The sequence below is a fragment of the Hesperophylax consimilis genome, chromosome 11 (genome assembly GCF_061612785.1).
Source record: "Hesperophylax consimilis isolate HC1 chromosome 11, BYU_Hcon_1.0, whole genome shotgun sequence".
Classification (NCBI taxonomy): domain Eukaryota; kingdom Metazoa; phylum Arthropoda; class Insecta; order Trichoptera; family Limnephilidae; genus Hesperophylax; species Hesperophylax consimilis.
Window position 1 is genome coordinate 14,477,183 of NC_142846.1, and position 25,083 is coordinate 14,502,265.

Sequence of the window (25,083 nt, forward strand, 5' to 3'; positions counted from 1 at the left end):
AATTCTAGCAATATATGTATATTGCCACTGTTAAATGACATTTGGCGATGGCGATGATGTTTTGCCGTCGACAATAAACAATTAAAATAAAATATGAATTACATTATAACTGATTCATTCATCATTTGACTTTCGTTTGTGATGTAATAAATGAATTTGCTAGCAATACAATTCACCATCTGTTGGATTGTGATTTTTTTATTTTAATGTCACAAAACTTAAATTATAATACTATATTTATTATTTCTCCGAGATACAATATGAAAAATACATTAAATGAATTGAATCGATAAAATAAGTGTTACATAATTAACAAATCAGATCCAATTTTTAAAATATTGGGTATAAGAAATACACAACTCAATAATATTCAATAAAATGCACTATAATAATAATTATGAAAAATAAGTAAGAAGTTCATGCATAATAATGTACTGGTAAAATGGTCTTCAAAACACAACACTTGCTGCTTTCACCAACAATGACTGAGTGAACGTTAAGTTGAGTCTAAATGTTACCCTTAGCGGAAAATTTAGCCAAAGGACACTATTTCATTACAATATTTTTTATCAATAGACTTATGAACTTATCATTTATCATGAACTAATATTGTAGACTTTATTACAAAATCCAGAGAACGATATAACATAGCTGATAGGTATATACCTATGTTAATAGAAAGAAGTTTAGACACAAAAGCAGTTTAGATCCAAAATCCCTTTTTACTATTATTTTAATTTCTTTTTATTTTACTAACAAGATATTAAATGTGTAATAAGAAATTATGAGTGTAATGCTAAATAAACTGGGGACTCACTTTCAGATAAAATTACGGCTGTGGATTAATCTGCAGATGCATTTAAGAAGGAAACCATTCTCGTGTAAGTGCAAGTTGGGAACTCGCACAAGGAATAAACCAGTTTTGCATTCAGAATGTAATGATAAAATTCCAGTTGCGGATTCATCTGCTGGCGCATTTTTAAGGAAAACGTTATCGTGTTCCAAGTGCACTTATAAAATCCAAGATGCAGACTATGTGCTGCAAAAATCGGAGGTGGGTGTAGTTTTAATCAAAGCTGGGAACTAGCACAAAGATTTAATCTTAAGTTAAAAACAGTTTTGTCTTCTGAATGATGTCTTAAAATTCCAGTAGCAGATTCATTTGCCGATGCATTTTAAAGGAAAATGTTCCCTTGTCTCAAGTGGAGTTTAAATTCTAGTTTAACATATGCAGCAAAATTCCGAGGAAAACCATTTGCTTGTTCTACTTGTAACGATTATTTAAGCTCGTGGAATCTTATATAGAATTAATCTTAGGTTTAAAGTAGTTTTGTGTTTGAACACAACTTAAAATTCGATTTGCAGACTCATCTGTAGACGCAACTCAAGCGACACCATTCTCGCATTTCGAGTGCAGTTATAAATTTCTAGTAGTAGACTCATTTGTGAACACTTCATTTGGTCACGCATTTTCTATTTTTTTATTCGAAGGATTCTCGTCAGATGTAATATAAAATTAAAATAAATTCATATCGGTACTTGGTAAAATGAGGTCCCCCCTCCCGCCACTAATCTAACTGCGGCCCGAGGGTGATTGTTAAAACAGCCAAATGGCCCCCGACGGCGAAAATGTTCTCCGCCCCTGATATAAAGTATGATTTTGACTCTTTTTATCATTGCGGCGCCATTTGAGATAAGTTTTAACATAGTGGTCGCACAGTTTGATTGGTGAAAGCGGCAGTGTTACTTATCTCTATCAAAAATCCTCTTAGAAATATAAGCTAACATAGATTTATAGATTAAAAGTCTTGTAAATGTATGTAAGAAATAAAAATACAATATAGCGACCATTAAAAATGTGTATGATAATACTGAAGGAATAAAATAATTTACACTGTAAACATAAAGGTTAAAAATACCTAGTTGGAAAATTTCAAAACTAAATGATTAATTTAAAATGACTTAGAATTCTCTGCTTTGAGAATTTTTTTGTTATTTTATACTTCACTGAGATAAGAATACCAAAAATTTAAATAATTAACAATCGCTCACTTAAAACATTATATAAATTGTAGTAATTTTTTTTAATTAAAATGTGACCTAATTTAACAAAAAAGTTATCAAGTAATGGTGAGACGGGTTTTTTTCATCACACCACAAATAGAAATATAGTGGAATTTTTTCAAAAAGATATACATATAATCTGGCACATTGAAATTAAGAAGTTAGTTATGTATTTCACTAACAAAGATATTTTAACATACTAACAGACATCTAGCGCTCTAAGTTAGTGTAAAAAAAATCCTATTGTAAAATGTGGTAATATTTTAAATAAGGCCTCATATACTGATTGTAAAACTATTTAGGTACTTAATATAAAATGGGCTATTATTTCACTCTTCTTTCTAAAGAAACACTGAAGGCGTTTTTGTCAGTATTGTAAAAACCCCGTTAAAAGCAAATTATTAATGTTCAGGAAATTATAGTGTGACATGTATGAGGAACTATGAATCGACTATGTGACATCAGTATGCATATAATTATAAAAATTGAACATAATTAAAATTAAAATTGTACATCAATACAACTGCCAGAGCCAAAAAAAAATTCGAATGGTCTGAAAATTTTTGAGGATGAAGCGTAAGCATTCTTTGTGTAAATCATATTATTTGTGCATGTTTACAATTTTTCGTTAATGTGCATTGGGATAGGTACTTAAAAAAACATTTTATATAATTAGAGAATCACTCTTTGCATGGTAAAATAATATGTAGATAAATGCAGAAATCTTAGATAAGTAAAGTGATATTTCCCCCATCAATTTGTACACACAACAAATCTAAAGCAAGGAAAATAGTATAAAGTCTCATAGTCGTAAATAATATCAAGGATTGAATATTTATAAATTAAATCTCCAAGTGAGAAGTCCTTTGAGTATCCAATATCACTTAAAGAAAAATTTGCGTGTTTAGTGACTAGAGTTTGATAGCAAGGTTGTAACATAAATTAAAAAAAATAATAATTAGGGGCAGAGTTTCACAGAAAAACAAATAATATAATTATGTATTATGATGTGGATAGAATAAAGAAAATAACTAGAAATGCCTTTCCAAAGAAAACAAACGTTCCATTTAGCTCAGCGCTCTGCATCACTTACACTGGCCTGTTGCAGATCTCCATTCCATTTGAATTTCGTAAATACGATTATTTTGTGTTTAAAATTTAAGCCCCAATTGGTTGATCACGAAAAACGCCCACAAGGCATTTCTTGTGTTCTTCTTTAATCTATGGTGATATATGATTTTGAGATTAAATAACATAATATTTTGTATTCAAATACAAAGAAGCATATAACAATAGATAATAATTTATGACAGCTTAATTTTGCTTGAAATGCTGTTTAATTCAAAATTAATGTTGCTAGTACAGATTTTGTTGAAACAAAAAATTGAATTTAAATTTTTTTTTTTCATTCGTTAGTTCCTCCTTTGGATACCTGCAAAGTTAACTGTGGCAAAGTGTACGTAATCACTTTAAAAAAAAAAATAGGTCAACAGGGTATGGCCCGACTATGCGTACTTGTTCAGAGAAGATTCAAGAACTATGTACATATTTGGTAAGAAACATCAGTAAATGGCACTTATACATGTTATTCTCTCCTCATCATGCAAAACCACTTAAACAACTCAAGGGTCAGTGGAAGGCAGTGATTCTTTGCATAACAATGGCGTTTTATTTACTTACTAAATTTCAGGAAGGAAGACCCAACTGCTCACGCAACACCGGATTCTCTCATTCTCATTACAATACTCGTAATGAACTAGAAGTAACAGCAGTTTGAAAATAATTTTTCACAAACACCAAAACACTGCTGAGTTTATTTAAAAACTGGCACGATGGCTAAATTTATAATAACACGCAAGAAAAAAGTTCTCAATAAGATAAAATAGAATTTGTTTAGTTTGAGATATACATATACATAAATATTATGTTGTACTAGCATTCGCAATTTTTTGTATTTTTTCAGCATTATGTTACAATTTCTAGACATTTTATTTTTTCATATATTTTGTATTTCTTCAGCATTAACCCATGGTTTGCGAGTTTGAATTTGATTCGTTAAAATTTGCTCTGCTGTGTGCGCGAACTCAAATTCAAGATCTACGAAAGTACTCTTGGATTTCATTAATTGGTTGGAACAGGAATTTCGTTTGCGCGTAACTCAAATCCGATTCGTTCGAATTTGCTCTGCTGTATGCGCGAACTTAAATTCAAGATCTACGAAAGTACTCTTGGATTTCATGGATTGGTTGAAACAGGAATTTCATTCTAAATTATGATTGTTTCTGAGATATGGCCCGTCAAATGGAGTATTCTTATTGGCCAATGTACTATTTGAAATTCTTGCTACCAGGGTTTTAGAAAAAATAATTCATTATGTGTTTATTCAACGCATTATGGGTTCCAGTGTTTATGAAAATGTCGAAATAGTTTTAGTACAAAATATTACATTATTTAGTACATAGATAATCCTTATATCTCTGTCGTCGAATTAAACAACTAAAATAGCTATAATAATTGACTATTAATATCTATCATGTTTTTACATGCGTTTAGAGTAAAAATATTTATAATTTGTTTCTTATCCAGACTGCGACATTAGTGACAGGCGAACACAAAGGATATAATTTGTTTCTTATCCAGACTGCGACATTAGTGACAGGCGAACACAAAGGATATAATTTGTTTCTTATCCAGACTGCGACATTAGTGACAGGCGAACACAAAGGATATTTTTCGGATGGTTACTACGGCAAACCACGGGTTAACTGTGTAACAATTTCTAGACATTTTGTTTTTACATGACACGGGACATGTTGAAACCGGGAGCGAACTATAAAAAAGTGAAAAGAAGTAAAAAGTGTACATTATAAAATATGTAGTATTATGTAAGAGGTCAATGGTCCTATGTCCGCTTATGAAAGAAGACTACTTAATTGTTTACCTCTAGAAAGATATATAATGAAATTTCGAACAAAATGTCATAACTGGCGGCTCGTGAATTTTGAGTGCGATAGAGTGCTAAGTTTGAAAAATTCAACACTATTGATGTTGTTGAGTTTTTTAATTTTTTTTCAAAAATTCGATTTTTTGTATGAAGATTTTCAGGAAATTTCAGTTTGGCCATGCGCTGCAGAAATTTCGAAAAATTGAGAAAAAAAAACAAAAAAGTATTCGGCTACAATGGCATCATCAATGCCATTATTTTAATATTAGCACTCTAGTACACCGAAAAGTCACGAGGTGCCACTGATATTAACTCTTTTTTGGTATTTTTGGACATAGGACCATTAACCTCTCGGATACAGATTTCCATTTCAAAATGATTTCTTTGCTCTTTTAAACACCTTTTAAAAAAGTGAATTGGATAATTATGTAACTATATAATATTTATTCCAGACCAAATAAAATAAACATTTCATACAATATCTAAACCAATTGATGACGTGAATATTTTGTATTGTTTTTTTTTTTTTTAAATGATAAAATATGTTAGATTCTCGTATTCATCTAACATGTTTCTAATAAATTGATTATTTTATCTGTCGCACCAGAATATAGCGTCTTTCCATAATGACTCAAATGAAATTGCAGATTTTCTATACAGTAGTCCAAGATTCAAAAACTATATTCAGTCAGCAAAAAAACAATCGACTTAGTACACGGTTCAGTGGTCAAGTTAGATTTGAAAAAAAATGAAGAAAAAAAAATCACGAGTAACAATAATAGATTCAAATAATTAAATCAATCTCGTCTGTTTAAGATAGTAAATAAGAAGAGCATGTATAAATCTGTACTGGTGAACATTCTGTATCAGATTGGCTCGTTGTTGGTGCAGTTGACTCACTACGCGTGAAATGTCCACTTCCTGAAACAAACCAAAAAAAACACATATTTATTTGATAATTTAAGTATCTATACTGTATCAAAAAGGGGGAACTGTAAAGTAACCTCCGCACAATACCTCCTTATTGGGCAACTTTGTGAGGAAGTTAAAGAAGTCATTGTGGGAAGTCATTTCACAAAAACAATTATTGTAGAAACGACTCATTCTCATTTTGGCGATATGTTAAAAAAAAGGACAGTTAAAAATGTTTTGATATGTCACTTTAGAAAGCACGTAATCTGTTTGTATTGGACAGCAGGAACTATATACTTAAAATTAAACTAAAGGCTAAATATTATTAGCGGCCCCACACATGTTTCCGACTGCACTCCTCGATCTTCAGTCTGTCGGCCGCACCATTGCATCGCCACGCATACAACACTGCGGTTTGCAGAAGTGCAAATCGCACATCATACGGTCCTACGACTAAAAATTTTTGCTTCTGTTTGGACCATAGATCTCATGTTTGAACAGTGTTCACGATGGACAGACGAATGAACCCCCGGCTGATCACTATTTCATGATTTGTAACCACTTTACCACCCCAAAGAAGGTGGATGTGGTTGAAAACATAGATATCGTTATGGGCATTTACCAGTTTTAAAAGAATTGCGTCATAATTACCCAGAAGATTATAAAAATTACTTACGGATGAACAGTAAAAATTTCGATAGTTTACTTTAATGGTTTCTTCAAAAATTGACTAATACTGTTATGAGAAGGCGCATATTTATCAGCACAAGAAGCTCTTGGTCCACCTTAAGATTTCTTGTGAATGGTTTTTTTTTCAAAGATTTTAAATTTGGAATCGGTATTTCTAACATGCAAAGCAATTTATGAAGTAGGTGCTTAGAAGGGAAATTTTTTTTCTCCATTTTTATGGGCTCTTTTGAGCATGACAGCAGTACAATTTGATAAATACAGTCCTTGAAAAGCCATAAAAATAAAATTCAACAACAATTGATGTGCGGGGTGTGCAAGTATTATATATGTAAACCTTCCGTAAGAGATTCTCTAAATGATAGTGAAAACCGTATCAAAAGGGTAGTTTAGAAGAACTAAGCGCACTAACAGACAGACGAGGATAGAGACTTTATTTTACACTATTTAGAGATAACAGTTGACAGATCAGACTGATGGGAGAACTGGTCGTTAGGACTGTGGGTTGGTTGCCCTTACAAGTATGCTTCGGAGCATGTATTGGAACGAAGTTTGGTGTGATTTAGTGTTTGTTATTCTCACAACCATGAGACTTACGCATTTAATGTTTGGTACCATGACACAACTTTAAATTATTATTATCGCTTTTCTCATAGCGTTCACATGTATTCCTGTGTAGATAAGAATAATTACCCTATTAACAAATTATAGTTAGGGATATTTAATAGAAACACCTACCTGGTTATGTTCCAGAGTATACAGCAGCAGGTCAGCAGTTATGGTCACACCGGTTCTGCCCACCCCCTGAGAGCAGCTCACCAGAAGAGGGGGATTTGCATTGTGCACGGGCGCCATTTCTAAAGCACAATGTTGCCGTACAGCAGAGAGTTCTTCCAGAAAGCCTGTTCAATAATGATACGGTTATTTTGGGGTAAGTACTATTAAAAAAAATGGGGACAGACTTTAATTAGTAGGAGAGTAGATCGTTAAAAATCCATTTTAGGGAACAAAATGGAAACTTTTTGGGTTGAAAAAAATGTTTTTTCTAAATCAACTGCCCCTCTTAGCTCGAGATTTTATTGCATCTTTCCTTAGTCTCATCTTCATATTATTTTTAACATTGTTGAAAAATATATTGAATTGGTACCTCTGAGAGGTGATAGTCAAATATAAATGAAAAAATATAATAATAAATAATACAAAGTAGAATAGATAGTAGAGCGGATGATCAAAGAATGAAGTCTAAGGAGAATATACATATGATGCGAATGAGAATGGTAAAAGCTGACGGGGACGCCCGAGGAAGATCAAATGAATCAAATACTAAAATTCTATTTTTTGTACAATGAGAAGTACACCAAGGATCCAATCTAGGCCCACTACTCTTTTCATATTTACTAACAATATTTCAGAAGTTATTCTGCACTCTATGTTTCTTCTCTTCGCTGCTGACCTACAACCATTCTTATAAATACTAACTTCCGAAGACTGAAATTGACTCCAGTCAGATATAGATAGAATTATTAACTGGAGTAAAAGGAATGAGATTGAGTTCAGTGCATCTAAATGTTTGATTTCGTCATTTACTAGGGCGTGCGATACCTGGTATTATCGGTGTACAATGGACGCCACAACTTTAAAACGTGTCTCCACCATGAACGATCTCAGAAACATGTTTAATAGTAGGCTGACATTTCATGCTCATATTGTGATGGCTTGTAGCATTTCATTGAGATTCCTGGACTTTGTTCTACACACTGAAATAAATTTTAGAGATACCCTGGTTCTCATAATTTTGTTCAATTCCTTAGCAAAGAGTATACTTGAAAGTGGGTCGCTTGTCGAAGAGTTCAGAAAAAAATCTGAGATTTCTCCGCTAGAGGGAGTATAAGTACTAGCTTGGAATAAACCATATACAGATCGGAAGGAATGTGCACATTGCTACAAATTTCTTCAGACTGATTCGTGGATGGTTTGAAAACTCGGCTATCGTGAAGAGCATTTTTTTTATTTGGTACAATATTTTTTTTTACATTTCAAGTTTTCCAGTAATGTAGGCCTCACTGGGTGGCTTGCCCGTGCTGAGGCCTTCATTTTATGATATGAAAATATAATCTACATAATACATTTAATGAGAAAATTATACATTTAAAATTAAAAATACATAATAATATATTTAAAATTAAAAAAAATACATTGAAAATAATCTCGTGTGTTTGTGAGTGATGTGTATTTATATTGGTTTAGTGTGTTACGTGTAGGTTTTATTTTTATTTTATGCTATGACATTTTGGTAATATTGTCTTTTTTGTTCTTTAATTCATTTTGTAATTTTGTGTGTGAATTTATTTTTATTTTCCTCAATTTTAATTTCAAGTTTTAAACTGTTGAAAGCTTTTATTGCATTGTATTGGTAGTGTCTTTGTCCAAAGCTTGAATTTACTGTCGGAGTTTTTATGTTTTCTTTGTACGCTTGTCTAATTGGTCTGTTAGAGTAAGAATTTAGAAATTTAAAAATTTAGAACATTCATTTATGTTCTTCTTATGTATTTCTGGTGGTTGTCTCTTATATATCTAGCCTGCACGACTAACTTGCCAATGGACATGCCGGTGGGGAGGTCAGTCTTGCTGTTGAACAGAATCAATTCAGATATCGACATATTTAGCATTAATGAAGCAGTCTTTAAAAAGAAAGCTTTATTGCTATTTGTATAGTTGCTACCAACTTATTATCTTTATGTAATTCTGCTAAATAAATTTACTTAAAAACAGTTTAAAATCAAATATTTTTGAAATAATAAATTAATGAAATTGAAAGAGTCAGAATGACAGAAGGGTATGTATGAATATAATTGAAAAGGAGTGTGTGCCAAGACCGAGTTGTTTGGCGGTCCATCCTCTCTGCCTACCCCTTCGGCGAAACGGCATGATAGTTAATCAGTTACCAAGTAGAAAGTACACACTGACGAACCTAAGAAATGCTCTGTAGAAACTGGAGTGGCCATATTGTCCGGCCATTCCGTGTACTGCATGTGCCACACTGTTCTGGTCTGGCCGATGGAACCCGTATGTGTAATGGGCTTCCCGTTGCTGACCCTCAAGCGGGTGGTCACCACGTAGCCAGATGACTGGCTGGACTCCACAAACACTTGGTACTGGAAACAAACATGAGTTACTTTGAGGAATTATGACAAACGAACAGATTTAAAATACCGGTCGTAGCTTCTCTAAAATCTCTATAAAACATTTATAAATAATATGCATATCGACAGGAATATAACCAGCAGTCTTCCGATTGCCAGTCAGGTACACTAGCCATTATATTTATTGTTTATAATAATTAGTTATCCTTTGTGCATGGCAGAGGTGGCTAATGTAGCTGGGTGAAATTTAGATACAATAAGGCTACATGTAATATCACATCTCTTCAATAAATATTAATGAAAATATATACTACTTTGTTACTGTTTGAAAGAGCAAATCATTTAATCCTGCATCGCTACAAATTATGTATCCTAATAATCTAGGGGTCAGAGGTAACCCATAGCATGTCACACATGACAAATTTTACAGGAGAGCAAAACAGTAACTGTACACCCAAGTAGAAATGCAATGGTTATTATATGCCATTATGTAGAATCAAACCTTTGGATTCGGAATACACCAAAAAGTTAAAATAGAACTGTCGATGTAAAAGCCCAATTGGGCAGATACAAATAAATATAATCCACCTGTCCATAGTCTCTCATTCTGCCAGGCTGCAGCTCGGGCAGATGCGAAGGCGAGGCTGCGGGCGAGACGTGCGCTACAACGCGCGCACCCGCCTCCCACGCCGCCTGCCACAACGCGCAGCACGCTGCGTTGCTCTGCACGCTAAGCGGACCGCCCCCAACCGAGCTGGCCACGTAGAAACGCTGGCTGCTTCCCACTGTCGCCTGAAGAATAAAATTGATATTTTTGGAATAATTTAAGGCCAAATAACCAGAAACTCAGATATTGTTAAAAGATGTTTGCTATTCAAAGTTTGTTGTTATTATTGCCAGGTGTGTTTAGATGGTTGATACTTAACGCAACATCTCTGCACCGTAATGACATACAGAGTCGAATTAATGTAGTTTTTTAACAGTAATATTGTAGTATACAGTAGTGATGGTGGAAGAAGTCGTAGGCTCCCAAGAAAGACATTAGGAATAGCGAAGCATTGCGGGTGATCCACTAGTATATATATATATACACAGTACACAAAATAAAACCTTGACCTAACCCCCCCGCCCTTGGGAGCAGTTGGGACTCTTGCGCAGTATTCACATAATAATAAATAAATAAAATACCCTCCCTCACCGTTGAAAAGTCGTGGAGCGTGCCCAATTTACGTGCAAATTTGAAATGCTTTTGCTAAAATATTATTAATCAGATTGCTAATTTCTCTATAAATTAAACGCAACTATGAAAATATATAAAAACTTAAAAGTAAAAATAAATAAAAATTGATGATAACATAATTAATACACATATAGTTAAAAAAAGTTTAATTTGATGAATATGTATTCACACGAATTTGGATGCTTTTTTTATATTATTGAGCATTACAATAGATAGATATTAAGGACGGGTTGTTTCGGAGAATTTAAACAATTCATCAAATTTCAACACTCATTTTCGGGTTCTGTGAAAATCCTATTTGAGTTCTGTTATTGTATCATTATAGAGTAGTTGCTTGACAGAACTGAAATAATTACAGAACTTGAAAATTAACTTTGAAATTTGAAGAATTGTTTAAATTCTCTGAAACAACCCGTCCATAGAATAGGTTAGATTAGGTAATATTAGTAGTGTGTTCATCTCACTTTCTGTTTTGTCGTGACACTGAAGTATTTAGTTTGTACTTACAGTTATGTGAGAGGCATTGATGTATCCATGTTTATTGGACTTGGTGGGTGTGAGCCGGACCCTGTTATCATCGTAGGGGAGGTACTCCATGTTGCCAGCGTTGAGGGCGGAGTGCTCCGGGTACAGCGCCACGGTTATGTCCGTGTTCACATCCCGACCCTTTGGTATCCGCTCAAATGCGAAGGACAGCTGGGTGTCTGCCATTTTTCTCTCCAGCAGTTGGCACTGCAAAATACATTTGATTCAAAATGATTTTTCCTACAAACTGGAGCATGTCAGTAAAATGATTGCGTAAGAACAAATAATTACCATGGTTTCCTTTGATATGCTAGGCGGAAGAGGCTGTGATTTGGGCAGAGCAGTGGACCACCGATGTTTGTCCAGGGCATCTTTACTATTCTTTTCTTTCTTGGCTCTATCTCTTCCCAGGGTGGCACTCTTTATTTCACTCTTGCTGCTTTTACCAACAAAGATCCCCCACCGTCGGCGTTTCTTCTCTTTGCCCGGAATACTACCGCTAGTAGTGGAAGATATGCCGCTGGTCTCCATATCGTAGGCACTACTTTGTTGGGTGGAATTGAAAAATGAAGATGTAGGTCCAGTCATATCAAAACCACTGTGCACCGTGGAAGTCATCGATAAGTGAGAGTCGTTGTGCAAATTATCAGATAAACTTTTGGATTTGGTGAATGTTCCGGATGATTTAACTATTCCTAGTGGTTGATTGTCGTCGTGACTGTTTATCGTAATAGTGGTAATATTATTGCTATCTGATTGCTGGATCACGGGCACTTGAGAAGAACTCCTTATTGAGCTGTTTGTTGAGCCCTTAAGTGAGGCATTACTGCCAACTTCCGCATTCGATATCGCTAACGATTCTTTGGATATTGCTACGGAAAGCATAGAGTTTGTAAGATCTTGCAAATCAGTTTTGGACGAAGTCTTATTATTTAAGATCACTTTGGTTTCATTAGCTATGTAACTAACATTATTATTAGATTTAATAATTTGGGCATTAACATATAAACTATCGGGAGAGTATTTAACATTATTGAGCTGGACGTTTGGGTTGAAGGCTGCGGGGAATCCGCCTGTCAAGTTGATATTGCCCGGGGAAGGAACTAGGGGGCTTTGGTCACCACTTAATACTATAGATATGGGCTGGCTCACTTTCCTCTCCGCCAACTTGCTCACGTCAGGGGGGGAAGTCAGACTCTGCGCCCGGTCCCTGGCGGCCAGGTGTGTTGGGTCATTCTGCCACGGTAATGGCACGTTTTCGTAAATTGGTTCCTGGGAATCGCTGACGGGATTCAGCTTTTGGGTCGGTAAAACCATATGGCTTCTGTATGGCACTTGGGTCGCAGGAACGCAATATATCAGGTTGCCCCTTTCATCGTGCAACTTCTGTATGTGATTGGGCAGTAGGTGAGGGCTTTCAATAATGATGTGCCTATTAGGTACATCCATGACCGACGCTAGATTCTCATATGTTCCGTGTGCGGACGGCATCACTTTCTGATTTCCCTGGTAGCCTAAAAGATGCTGGGGGTTCCCTCCGTTTAAATGACTCATATATTGCGTGCTGAGAAACCTGGAAGACACTAAATCTGGGCTAGACCCAGACACGTGGGGACTTATATATCCTCTATGATACCCGGCCAATCCGATACTTTGACTCGCCACAGCCAGATCTGGAGTTGAATTAGAAGCCATTCCCGATGGGTAGGGAGGGGGAGGTTTGTAGACATTGAGATATTGTTGGGGTACTTCTGCTGGTAATAACCCTGTGGGAAAGGCAGCAGCGTAAGGGGTCTCCTGCGTGGTGGGACTTAACCCGTAAGCCGCCAAGTCCATGGGTGTGTTGGGGGCTGCCGTGTGTCGGGTGACGTCGGGATAGTGGACAGGGCGGTGGATCTCTGGCTGAGAGCCGTACACGGCAGGGTTGAGGGGGTTGGGGTGGGCGTGGCTGTGAGACTGGTGACTTCCGTAGTGCACCAGAGGTCGCTGACTGTATTTCTGCTGAATGGCCGTGTCGTAATCTGGAGCTGCTCTATAAGATGGTAGGAGTGCCCTGAAAACAAATTAATATTATGCTAACTTTGAAAATATAAATCATATTACTGACACTGACAGGCGCCACATTATCTGCAAATCTTGAATAGTTACGGTCTTACTAACAAACATGGTTAAAATTTTATTCAATTGATAAACAACCGTGTATGTGACAACCTTACTAATTGAAACGTAAAATATAAACTGACATAAAATAGTTCATGGAAAGATGATACATAAGAAATATACATTGCTTATCCAGTCAAAGGGGGTGGCTTATCTGTTGTACAAACTTGAAATAATAATAATTTCTCAACTCATTTCAGAATTTTTCCAAGGAATTTTAAATGTTCTATATATTATTCCAAGTACACAGTCCTTTTATTTAAGGATTTTGCAAGATAACTGTAACTTCACTTTTATCTCATTTGAACAATTAAAAATGATTAAAAATTATAATAATAATTCCTAGAGAATAACCAAAAAATCTGACATTTTGTCAGCAATATAAACATTGATTTCTTTTACTTTGTATTTAGTTAGACATGCATAAGGCATCTATGTTATTAAACAACATCACTTCCATGAAAGTTTTATTAATAAAATACTCGGTAAAAGTCAACAAAAAAATAATTAGGAAATAACCTCGCTTTTTCCCATAAGATGAAAATAAATTATTCACAATATGAAATTATGAATGGATTAAAACTGACAAAAATAATAGTAAATATATATTGAATTATACTAGTATAGTGAATTGGTCTACAGAATAGAAATTATTTATAAAAACATGATTTTAACCACACATGACAAACCAACAGTAATTCGCGGGGAATCTGGCGTGCATTGTGCGCATGCGTAAAAGTCTGAAACAGTGTACAATATTTGTACAATTGTAACGATTTGAAACTACTCGCCCCGGTGTCAAGCGCTTGGAAGAACTAATTAACACAAGAAGCGTGCATTTGTGAACACAGCGACGGCCGGGTACATATTCATAGACCTCAGAGATTGCAAGCCAGTCCTAGGGGAATCGGACAACAGTCAGGAGGTGCGTCACGGAACGGATTCCAGAGAGATTTGCGCCATTAAAAACGTGAGCGATTGTCATCATGCTAATTAAATTTCACAAAATGGTTTACTTTAATTTTATAAATTTGTTCTTCACAAGATGATTGGGAAGAGCTGGCGCCCTATATAATCAAGCAAGATTAATATTTGAGATGTGAAACTTATCCTTTTAATTTTTACTACCCGCAGATTAACATTTTAGTATTGTATCTTCGCATCACTAGTCAGATTTTGTTTAACGATCTGAACATGCCCTGATCTTAATAATGAACGTAGAGTCTCTTGCTATTTAACTTGATATTAATGTAATTTAATAGATGAGTATTTTGATAATTAAACTCAATAAATTTTGTTCTCAGCATTCACGCAATTCTTTGATTTCTGATTCCCTTATTTAATATTGTGCAACACATGAGTTTTATGTTTACACACTTTTCAGAAATTACACACCAATAAATCTCGGTACACAATGTGTAACAAAAACACCGTTTTTTTCAGTTGTAAAGAGATTTTTTTATTAGTAAGACGGGTAACATTTAAAACTAGTATGTAATAGGTATTCTTAAATAATAAAAATAATTTCGTAGGAGAATTTTAGACAAAATAATGAAACATACTTTAAGCATGACGAGTCTGCACATTTCAAATTATTGCTAGTGTAATTTTTTACAATTAGATGTGCTAATAATTCTTAATCACTGCAGTGCCATAGTTCACGAGCTGTATATATGTTTATAAGCAATAATTAGTCGCCTCAAATATCAATACAAATTCAATAATACATAATCCTTTATGCTATGCATAAAACCTTGTCTTACAAACATTAGTTTATCATTAAAAAATAATGTATAAATGTTGATATTGTAATAAAACAATGAAATAACAATAAAAGTATGCTGACATTTAAAAGGTGATTTGGTTAAGTTTAACAATGCAATATTTATGCATATGCTTACATCAACAAAATTCTCATAAAATATAAATTAACCACATTCAATAATATAATATCTTTAAATATGCAGAGCAACATTACAATTAAACTGAAATTTGTGCAATTCAAAGAAATATTTTCAGATACTCTGGAGATAAAGGAAATGAATACGATGATGAGTTTCTGATGAATCACTACGAGAATCATTACAAAACACCAAAAAACACAAATAAATCAATATTTGAGTGGTACTGGTGAACGGCGACCATTCAGAATAGAAAATTTGCTTGGAATAGTTTTATGTTTGGTGAATAGATCCAAAGAGTCAGTTACTACTCTACCTTCTTCTTCTCTTCTTCCTTCCCTTCCCCACTCTCTTCAGCCTTACAATATATTACAATTTGGGATGCAATAGTCCCACTAGCTCTGGACAATTGGGAATAGTTGGGACCCTTGTAAAATATTTACACAAAAAAAAAACAATAAAAAAGGTTATTTATTTACCTCAGTTTGTCAATATCATTCTGCGACTGCAGATGCCCATTAGAGTTTGTCAGGTCTAGGCACGAGGTTGAGAGAGCCCTCTGCCCACCGGAGAGCTGGTGGGGCTCCATCAGTAGACCTTGCAGCAGGCCCTGGTGAGAGGACTCCATCTGCAAGCCTTGCTGAGAGCCCCCGAGCCCACGGGGCCCCAGAAGCTCTAAGTCCAGTAGACCGGGGACACTGACGGAGCTGACCTTGTTGAGAGCTACACAGTCCAGGTCGTCACGACTGTCTGAGAGACCGTCGTTCTGTTGGAAACAACAAAAACAACCACTTGCTGAAAATATCACATCTGTAATGAAATGTTTTAATAAGACTGTCATTATTATGAATACATGCAAAATGTTTGATAGACAATTATTTTTTAATTACGTATTGGAATTGGTATTGAATGTATGATTTACCATCATTCTGTTGTTGGACATTGGGCACAGACTGAATACATATAATGTAATCTTTGAGTCTGAACAAAGAATAAATCATTTGGGCAATATGTATGTGACAAAAACTATACCATTTAAAAATACTGCAAGTACGGCAGACTTTATTTGAAACGTGATAAAATGAGCATTTTGCAAAAAAAGGAACTTGTTTGCGAAGCAAAACAAATCAGTCAAAACTATTTTATAAAACCAGAGAAAACTTGGACTTGGATTTAGTATCGGTAAAAAAATTATTTAATCTGGTCTAGAGGAATATGTATAAACATTTATAAACAGCCTTCTCCGTATAGCTGTTATCTTAGCCTGATCACCGATTGCGTAAAAAAGATAGAGATAGATTTTTGAGGATGTAGTAAGGAGACAAATGAAAGATGTCACGTTTATTGAGTCAGTGCAGTTTTGAGAGATGACTCCGGACCAATGCTCATGCAGTTAGTGGACGTACATTGACGGTGAATTCCCTGGGCCCAAGATCGACACCGCATCGGTGGATGTTGTCAGCGGCGAATACTCCATGTTGAAGATCAACACCAGGTGTAAGCAGAGATGCCGGTGGTGGAGTGGTAGAGGTGATAAAGTCGGTGGTTCGAAACCGCGTTGGTGGAGACCAGACTTGTGGATGTGTTACAAAGGTATAATTGACCCGGTTGGCAGATGCGCGTAAAATGCAGGCCGGCGAAAATGTCACAGGGCCAAGGCGCAGACCAGCGAAGATGATGCAGGGTCTAGGCGCGTAGGGAACGCAGGTCAGGGAAGATATCCCAAGGCCAAGGCGCTATTGTAATCCCGCAGAGTTGATGATTATCCGTAGCCTCTCCTTTAAGGTTCGTGCAACGCTGGACGTAGTAGGCACGGTGAGGTAGGAAGCGGGGCACGGCACGGTAGCCGGTGCGCAGGACGGGTAGCCGCAACAGGTTAGATCAGCAACATCATCAGCTGTAGGCAGACTGATGGAACCTAAACGCAAGCCAAATGCTATGTTTGGTTATCGCGCTTTCGGAGCATCTGGGCCGAAGGTATTGGTAAGACAATATCTGGTCTAGATATTATAATATATATAATATCTATAAGTACAAATATCCGGAACTAAGTCTCATAACAAGTCCAACAGAATACAGGTTTAAACTAAAAACTTACCTTTTTAAGCTGTCGTACCCTTAAATTAAATACATATAACACTCCTGAGAGAAAGTCCAATTATATCCAATTTTCCAATTTTGTCCTAAATCCTGTATCTAAATTTCGCTATTATATCGCTTATAGTTAATGTTAATTAAGTGTTAATCTTAAGTGACCTACCAGGTAAGTATGGTACTGTATGTTATCCCCATATATCGTCACCTTAAAGCAATAGTGGGATATCTTCGAAAAATACACTTTTGAGATAAGTATGCAGTTCGATGTAAAATTTTGAGCTCTACATGATGCATTACTGGGATATTTTGTAAAAAAAAAATTGCCAGTGTTACAAGTAAAATCTCAGTATTGAAATGTTCGGTCACTTAGAGCAACACTGAGATATTGATGTTGTCCCACTGTTGCTTTCAAAAGGTCGTTTAAAATACTGAAATAAATTTATTGTCTCATTGTAGCTCTATAGTTTTCAACAAGTTGGGTGATTTTAGAAAAGAACCATAAATAAACTGAAGGTGAATACTGGTCAGGAGTATGTAGCAAAGTCAGGAAAAATACGCAGAGCAAAACAAATAAAGCCTGTACTGTGTACTAATTGTAAATACAAATGTTCTGAATCTGTTTTGAAAGTTGATCGATTAAAATATTTTAATATTTATGATTCCATGAATCCTAGCTAATAGTGGTTATTATTTTGAGAGAGATGGACATAACATACGTATGTGTAAGATTTTTTATGGCAACCTTAGATATAAGCAATAATACCATAAGCACTGCATTAAAAAAGAAAACAGACAGCTTCCTGCAAAAGGATGATTTAGTTGATGGTGTTATGAATCACATCAACAGCTTTAGTAGAGTGGAATCGCACTATTATCGTGCAGGATCATCTCGGATCTCCAAATATCCAAAAGATGTACAATTTGTACAAATAGAAGTGTGTCTCGGTAGGTAATCTCTGTTACACACTCTACATACAATTCAATACCAAATTCAATATATATTTTTTTTAACCAAAAAAGAACCTTTGTGGATTTTGTGTATAATACAACTATAGTACTGCAAATGAGATATTAGAAAAAATAATAATATTCTGAACACATTCAGAATGTAAAGCTATCTCGACAAGAAAAAGATAAAAACATTACCAAGACCACTGATGATACTATAGTTGCCATTTATGACTTTCAAGCTGTTATGCCGTTGCCAAATGGCAATATATCTATTTTTTTATAAGAGCAAGTTAAACGTTATAACTTCTGTATTTACAATACCAAATACGTCAGGGCCATTGTTACATGCGGCATGAGGGTGTAGCTAAAAGATGCGCAATTGAAATATCTACCTGCGTGTACACATTTTTAAAAGACCTTTGCCAAGGGAAACGGGAAGTGATCTTTTATTCTGATAACTGTGTGGCACAGAATAAAAACAATTTTATTTATTTTCTATGTACATGCATGCACTATGAACACTTGATATTCAAATCATTACCCATATATACCTAATTGTTGGGCACTCAGAGAACAAAGGAGACTCCATTCATTATTGCATCGACAGAGAAAAGGTCAGGGTTTTAAAACAAGGCCTAATATTTATTCCAACGGAGTTAGCGATGATCATAAAGTGTTCCAAGAAGAATGAACCTCGTTATAAGTTAACAGAAATGGAAACAACGGACTTCATTGACTGGAAGAAGGTATGTGAGAAGACTGGAAAAAATTTCTCAATAAACATAGACAAAAATAAATGTATTTGGAATAAAGTTAAGATTTTACAGATCACTAAAGACGAATCGTTAGTTATCAAATACAAAAGCACCTACACCGAGGATCCATTTAATCAGAGCATTAATGTGAGAGAGCGACTAAAGAATGTTCGGAATGAGAATAGTATAATTCTAGGACCAGCTTATACAGTTCCACCTACAATTCCACCGAATAAAAATCGTGATTTCTTATTTGTTTGCCAAAGTGGTGTTATACCAAAAAAACCTCATAATTTGTTTTAAATTAATTAATACTGTTAATACAGACTGCGATGTACAAGAAGAAAATAACGATGAAGGTTCATTGTAGGTTTCCAGGGAATCAACACATATTTGTTTTATTTTTTTGTTCTTAAAGTTTTCTGTAAAAAAAATTACATACTTTTTATTCTAAAGGTTTTCTGTTATTTTTGATGCATACCTACTTTTTATTCTTGGTTTTCTGTTAATTTTGTTACATACTTTTATCCTTAAGGTTTTTCTGTTATTTTTGTTACATACATTATATAACGCTTCTCATAAATAAATTTATAAGCACAAATATATATTTTTTTCATTTTTATTCCACCTTACTAACGTCAATTGTCGTATTGACAAACTATAGGAGTGAGTGGGTGTGTACTGTTGAAAATGTATTTATGATTATAAACATCATGGAAAAACATGCAGAAATAAGAATTATTAATTATTTTAAGCAATTATTAATTATTTAAAGCAATTATTAGCCTGAAACAGTCGTACACATTGAAAAAATCTCCCGAGGAACAATTATTAATTCATTTATCCATCTAAACTCGTAATATTATTACTATGCTACACTGAGATAATTTGAGATGATTACCAAACACTCCACGCAACAGTGAGATATTTCCAGATTTACGTATACTTTGTCAAAATTAGTATGAAAAAATTAATTATTTTTCTATTATTACAATTTTGTGTTGATGTTAAATAATTTACCTCTCTTATACTATATCATTAATCTGCAAGATTCGTTAATTTGATGCTGCTAGAGCTCATGCAAACCTAAAAGTCCTATTATCTCAGAACAGCATTTTTCAAGATATCCCACTATTGCTGTAAGGTGACGATATAGTTAGTAATAACATAGATCATTGTAGAAATGTATTATATATTTGTACAGCGCCCTTGAGGTGATTTTGCACAAAAACAGGGCTATACAAATCTTCCAAATATTATTATTAATGCTGGAAAGGATAAATGGCTAAAGCTACATATAGCAGTATAGCCCTCTGACCATTTTTCCTTTCCAGCATCGATGTGATAAAAATTGTACAAACTTGAAATTTAGGTTGGGGTTGATGGTGTGTGGCCTGGTTGCTAGCTGAGTTTATAGCTTCCTGGTGTTTCATGTAGAACGTATGCTGCAAAACACACATTCTCCAAACGTATTTACCATCTTCTGCAGAAGCAAACACAAAAGAAGCACTTTGGCCGGCATTCTGACACTCGATGCTGAATGTTCGCTTGTGGTTTATTACGTTTGCTATGTCGGTCCACCTGCAATTACCAAATACTTTACATCAGTGGGGGTTCATGGTCTTTTTCACTGTGATTTCAAAATACCTACTTAATCAAATTTGTACAGATTTCCCTCATTTTTCATTTCAAACCCTTTTTCACACCAACTCGCATTGTTTTTATGTAAACAACAACGGCGCATTTTGCCATTTTACAATATTAGGTATAACTAGAGATACCCATTCATAGCATTAACAATATTTTCGCGAATTAAAGCGATATAAATGGTGTTTTAAGCAATAATAAAAATGATTTTTTAGTCACTATAATCTTGTATTGACAGATTGTTTAACGAACATGATACACTCTACTGTAGAAACATGTGCCATGTTGAGTTTCAATCAATAATACAACAAACATGTTTCAAGTGATTTTGCTAATTTAATTGTTTTTCCCGTCTTGCCGACTCCCATTCCTTGGCGTTATCCTATTTAGCTATAAACGTTATGAAAATGTAAAATTAAAGCTATTTTTTCAATAATTAATGCTAAATTTCTTAAAAGCAAACAGTTGGAGAAATGCAAAAATTTACTATAAACTACTAAAGAAAAATAACATTTAACTTGCATCTATATAGTGAAAAGCTGCCGGCGCGGGCTGTGATGGCTCGGCCAATCTCATGAAACTCAAACATTCTCTATTACGCCGCACAAAGATTGTCTTGTTTTATGGAAGGTTATAAGATTTCACCGTCGGGGAGATTGTGTCGTTTAGGTTTTTTATTTTGTGCTGATTCTATAATGCACTGATTCATTTTAAAGGCAGAATTTTAATGGCGAGCATTTATTATTATTATTATTAGCTATTTATTATTATATATAATGTTATTGTAATCAGTGGCGGCTCGTGACTTTGCTGGAAAGCTAATATTACAAAAAATTTCATTATTGATGTTGTAGCTGAAAATGATTATTTTTTTCGAAAAATTGATTTTTACTATGAAGATTTTCAGGAAATCCGTGCGCCGCACGGCTAAAATGAAATTTCCTGAAAATCTGCATAGGGGCTGTTCAAGTATTACGTAAGCACTATGGGGGGGCAGGGGGGTCTTTGCTTTGCTTATTTTTGATGACATGGGGGGGTGGGGGGGGTCGAGATAGTGATTACGTCAGCACTGCTATGCAGTAGTTTTTTTTTTTTTTACACATTGACAACCCACACATTGTCTATGTTTGAAAACCGAATACATATTCGGGGATTCCCACAAATAATTAATACGTTTAGGTCGGCGTGGTCTAGTGGTATACGCTTTTGACTACAGATCCGAAGGTCGCGGGTTCGAACCCGGCGTGCGCAAATAAATTTTATTTGATTAATTTGTGTTATTTCACAATTAATTAATTTAAAATAATATATAGTATATTTGCGGCACGTTCCAGAGTGGAAGATACTCTCAGTATCGCCCTGGTGTAAGACCACCATTCAGAATTGAAACGTTGCTTGAAATGGCTTTAGCCGTGTTTGGTGACCAGATCTGAATAGCCAGGTACTTCCCCACCTTCCTCTTCCCCATCTCCCTCCCCTCCCCAATACCCTCAGCCTCACAACATACCCCAATTGGGGATGCCATAGTCTCACTGGCTCCAGACGGGAGCAGTTGGGACTCTTGTGCGGTAATACTGTAAAAAAAAAAAAAAAAAAAAAAAAAAAGGTACTCACTTAAAACAGAATACATTAACAGAAAAATGCATATAGGTACCAATTTTTACGTAAGCATGGGAGGGGGGGGTAAGAGCTTTGCTTACTTTTGGTGACAAGGGGGAAGAGGGGGTAAATAATTGTAATAAATCTGCTTACGTAATACTTGAACGGCCCCATACAACAAATCAATTTTTAGAAAGAAAAACAGCTACAACATCAGAAATGCCATTTTTAATAATATTAGCACTCTAGTACACCCAAAGTCACGAGTCACCACTGATTATAATGCTATTTATAAGTAATGTATCATGATCTCACCTTTTTAATAGGGGTTCACTGCACATACCGAAAATCGCCACTGCTTTAGATACATACAATTTTTAATATTTAAAATTTGACTGAGATAAATACAAAAAAGAATTTTGAATTTTAAATATGTATAAAAATGATTTTGTAAAAATAGCTTTAGGAATTTTGTAAAAATAGGAATAGACGGTGTATAAGAAAGTTAATAATATGACACAATCAAGAGAATCAAATAAGAGTGAAATCAAATTGAAGTGGGTCGCATCGAAAGTTGGAATAATAGACTAATTTGTATAAGCAGATGTGTTGTGGATAAAGCAACATATTCTTACGGAGTAGAGGTGAGTGGCCTCCCTATCTCACTGCCTACTCTTTCCAGACATGGTTAGTAGGATTGTAGCTCTTCTCAAATCAGCTAACCATAGTTTTTTTTTCGGAATTGTGGTGTCTTATTTATAAGCAGGAAATCAATAATAACAAACAATTTCACAGAATGAATCATGCCTAAATATTTAGCATCCTCGATGGCACATTCTATATAAAGAAAGTATAAAAAGCAGAATTACCTATAGAATCTGGGAGTTTCAGTGTTTTCCGTGGCAACCATTATTCCAGTAAGAGAGATGGCTATCATGACTTCATTCTGTCTGGAGTGATCACGAGCTATAAAGGTCTCCTGGCCATAACCACTCAGGAGTTGGCAGGAAAGGATATAGCCTTCTTCAGCTTGCGCCTGGAAAATTAATTTCATCAAGCTTTTAAAAGGGTGCATAAAATTGTCATAATAATTATATTGCTAAATGGGAAAAAGTGTGCAATTACAATATGCGCAATATGGGAAGCATATCGTTGAGAAAATAATACAACATACAACTTCACCTGCATTATTTATTGATTTTTAAAATCAAATGTTTGTAAAATCAAAAGAATTTAAGGTAAATACTCGAATTTTTATTTAATTTAATTTACATAATTAAAAATTGGAATGCAAAATTAAAATTTTAACAAATGCATATAGTTTCCTTTCACAGTAATTAAGGTGAATCAAAAGGTTTTACTTAAAATAAAATCGTATAGCATGGCCAGAGATCCTGAATAATTACCGAATTTAATCACGCAGAAAAAAGTAAAATAATGGACAATTATTATGACATATTGATAAAAAGATAATGTTATGAATCATTTCCCAGATAAAAATATAAAATAAGATTAACCTGTGAGACATTATGGAGGGCCTGGTGATGTTGTATGACAGCTGCTGTTAGACGCTCTAGCTGCCCCCCTTCCACTAGCTGGTTTCCGTCTATAATCTGTCCTCCCTCAATCATCTGCTTGGGAAAAACCAAGAGGTTTTTAAGGTAATCCACAGTGTGTCTCTCGGTATCATGATTGCCATATTCAGCTTGCCGACTGTGCGAAGCCAAGACAACAGCCTGCTGACAATCACACACTATCCTTCCTTCGGTCAAGTCATTCTTCAGCTGTAAGAAGTAGTGGTATCTAGTCATCTCATCTGTTATCAGGCCAGTCCCCGATATAACGTAGTACATGACCCGCAAGTAGAGCTGGTGAGATGAGGCGTGTTTGTCCAGTTGTCTCTTCAAGGGCCTTTCTAAATCCACCCATTTTGGCTGCTGGCTCCTCGAGATATAGCGCAAGCCGAAGAACTCCGGCTGGTTGATGACCAGCTTCTGACAAACGTTTTCTAAACATTCTTGTCCGGTACTGTCAGATCCGAGAGTGCATTCCACAACCACTCCATCCAGTAATTCTATACTAATCACAAACAAACTCTTTGACACGACGTTGTACTGTCGGTTCTTTTTTAGTTTTAATTTAAAAGGCATTTTACTTGATGAACAACAACTTGTTTACATTTTATTTCTAAAAAGCACCATTTAGTAGGCGGATGTGGAAAGTGACGGGAGTGAAATTTGATCTCCCTTCGCGACTTTTCACTTTCCCTTTTGCAAGGCACGACAACAAATGTTTGTTTCAATATGTTTTTTTTAAATATTTTGGGTAAAAAGTTAATTTCTAAGAGAGTTTAACTTAAAAGTAAAAATTAAAATATAAACTAAATTATGACACATACTCGGGCTGCCATCTTTCCTTTTTAAATAACAAAACCATAGAGGAAATTGTGAAAAACAAA

The 25,083-nt window shown here is 34.9% G+C and overlaps 1 protein-coding gene across 1 annotated transcript; it reads right to left on the reverse strand.

Moving 5' to 3' along the window:
- Window positions 1-585: 585 nt before the first annotated feature.
- On the reverse strand, window positions 586-25,032 carry Pez (protein tyrosine phosphatase non-receptor pez). Its single transcript, XM_089637332.1, has 10 exons — window positions 24,143-25,032; window positions 23,495-23,661; window positions 20,741-20,960; window positions 16,056-16,342; window positions 11,807-13,568; window positions 11,498-11,722; window positions 10,339-10,542; window positions 9,579-9,762; window positions 7,346-7,509; window positions 586-5,929 (listed from the first exon to the last, which is right to left on the reverse strand). The coding sequence occupies exons 1-10, from the start codon at window positions 24,773-24,775 to the stop codon at window positions 5,801-5,803; spliced, it is 3,975 nt and encodes a 1,324-aa protein (XP_089493458.1). The 5' UTR covers window positions 24,776-25,032; the 3' UTR covers window positions 586-5,800.
- Window positions 25,033-25,083: the final 51 nt, after the last annotated feature.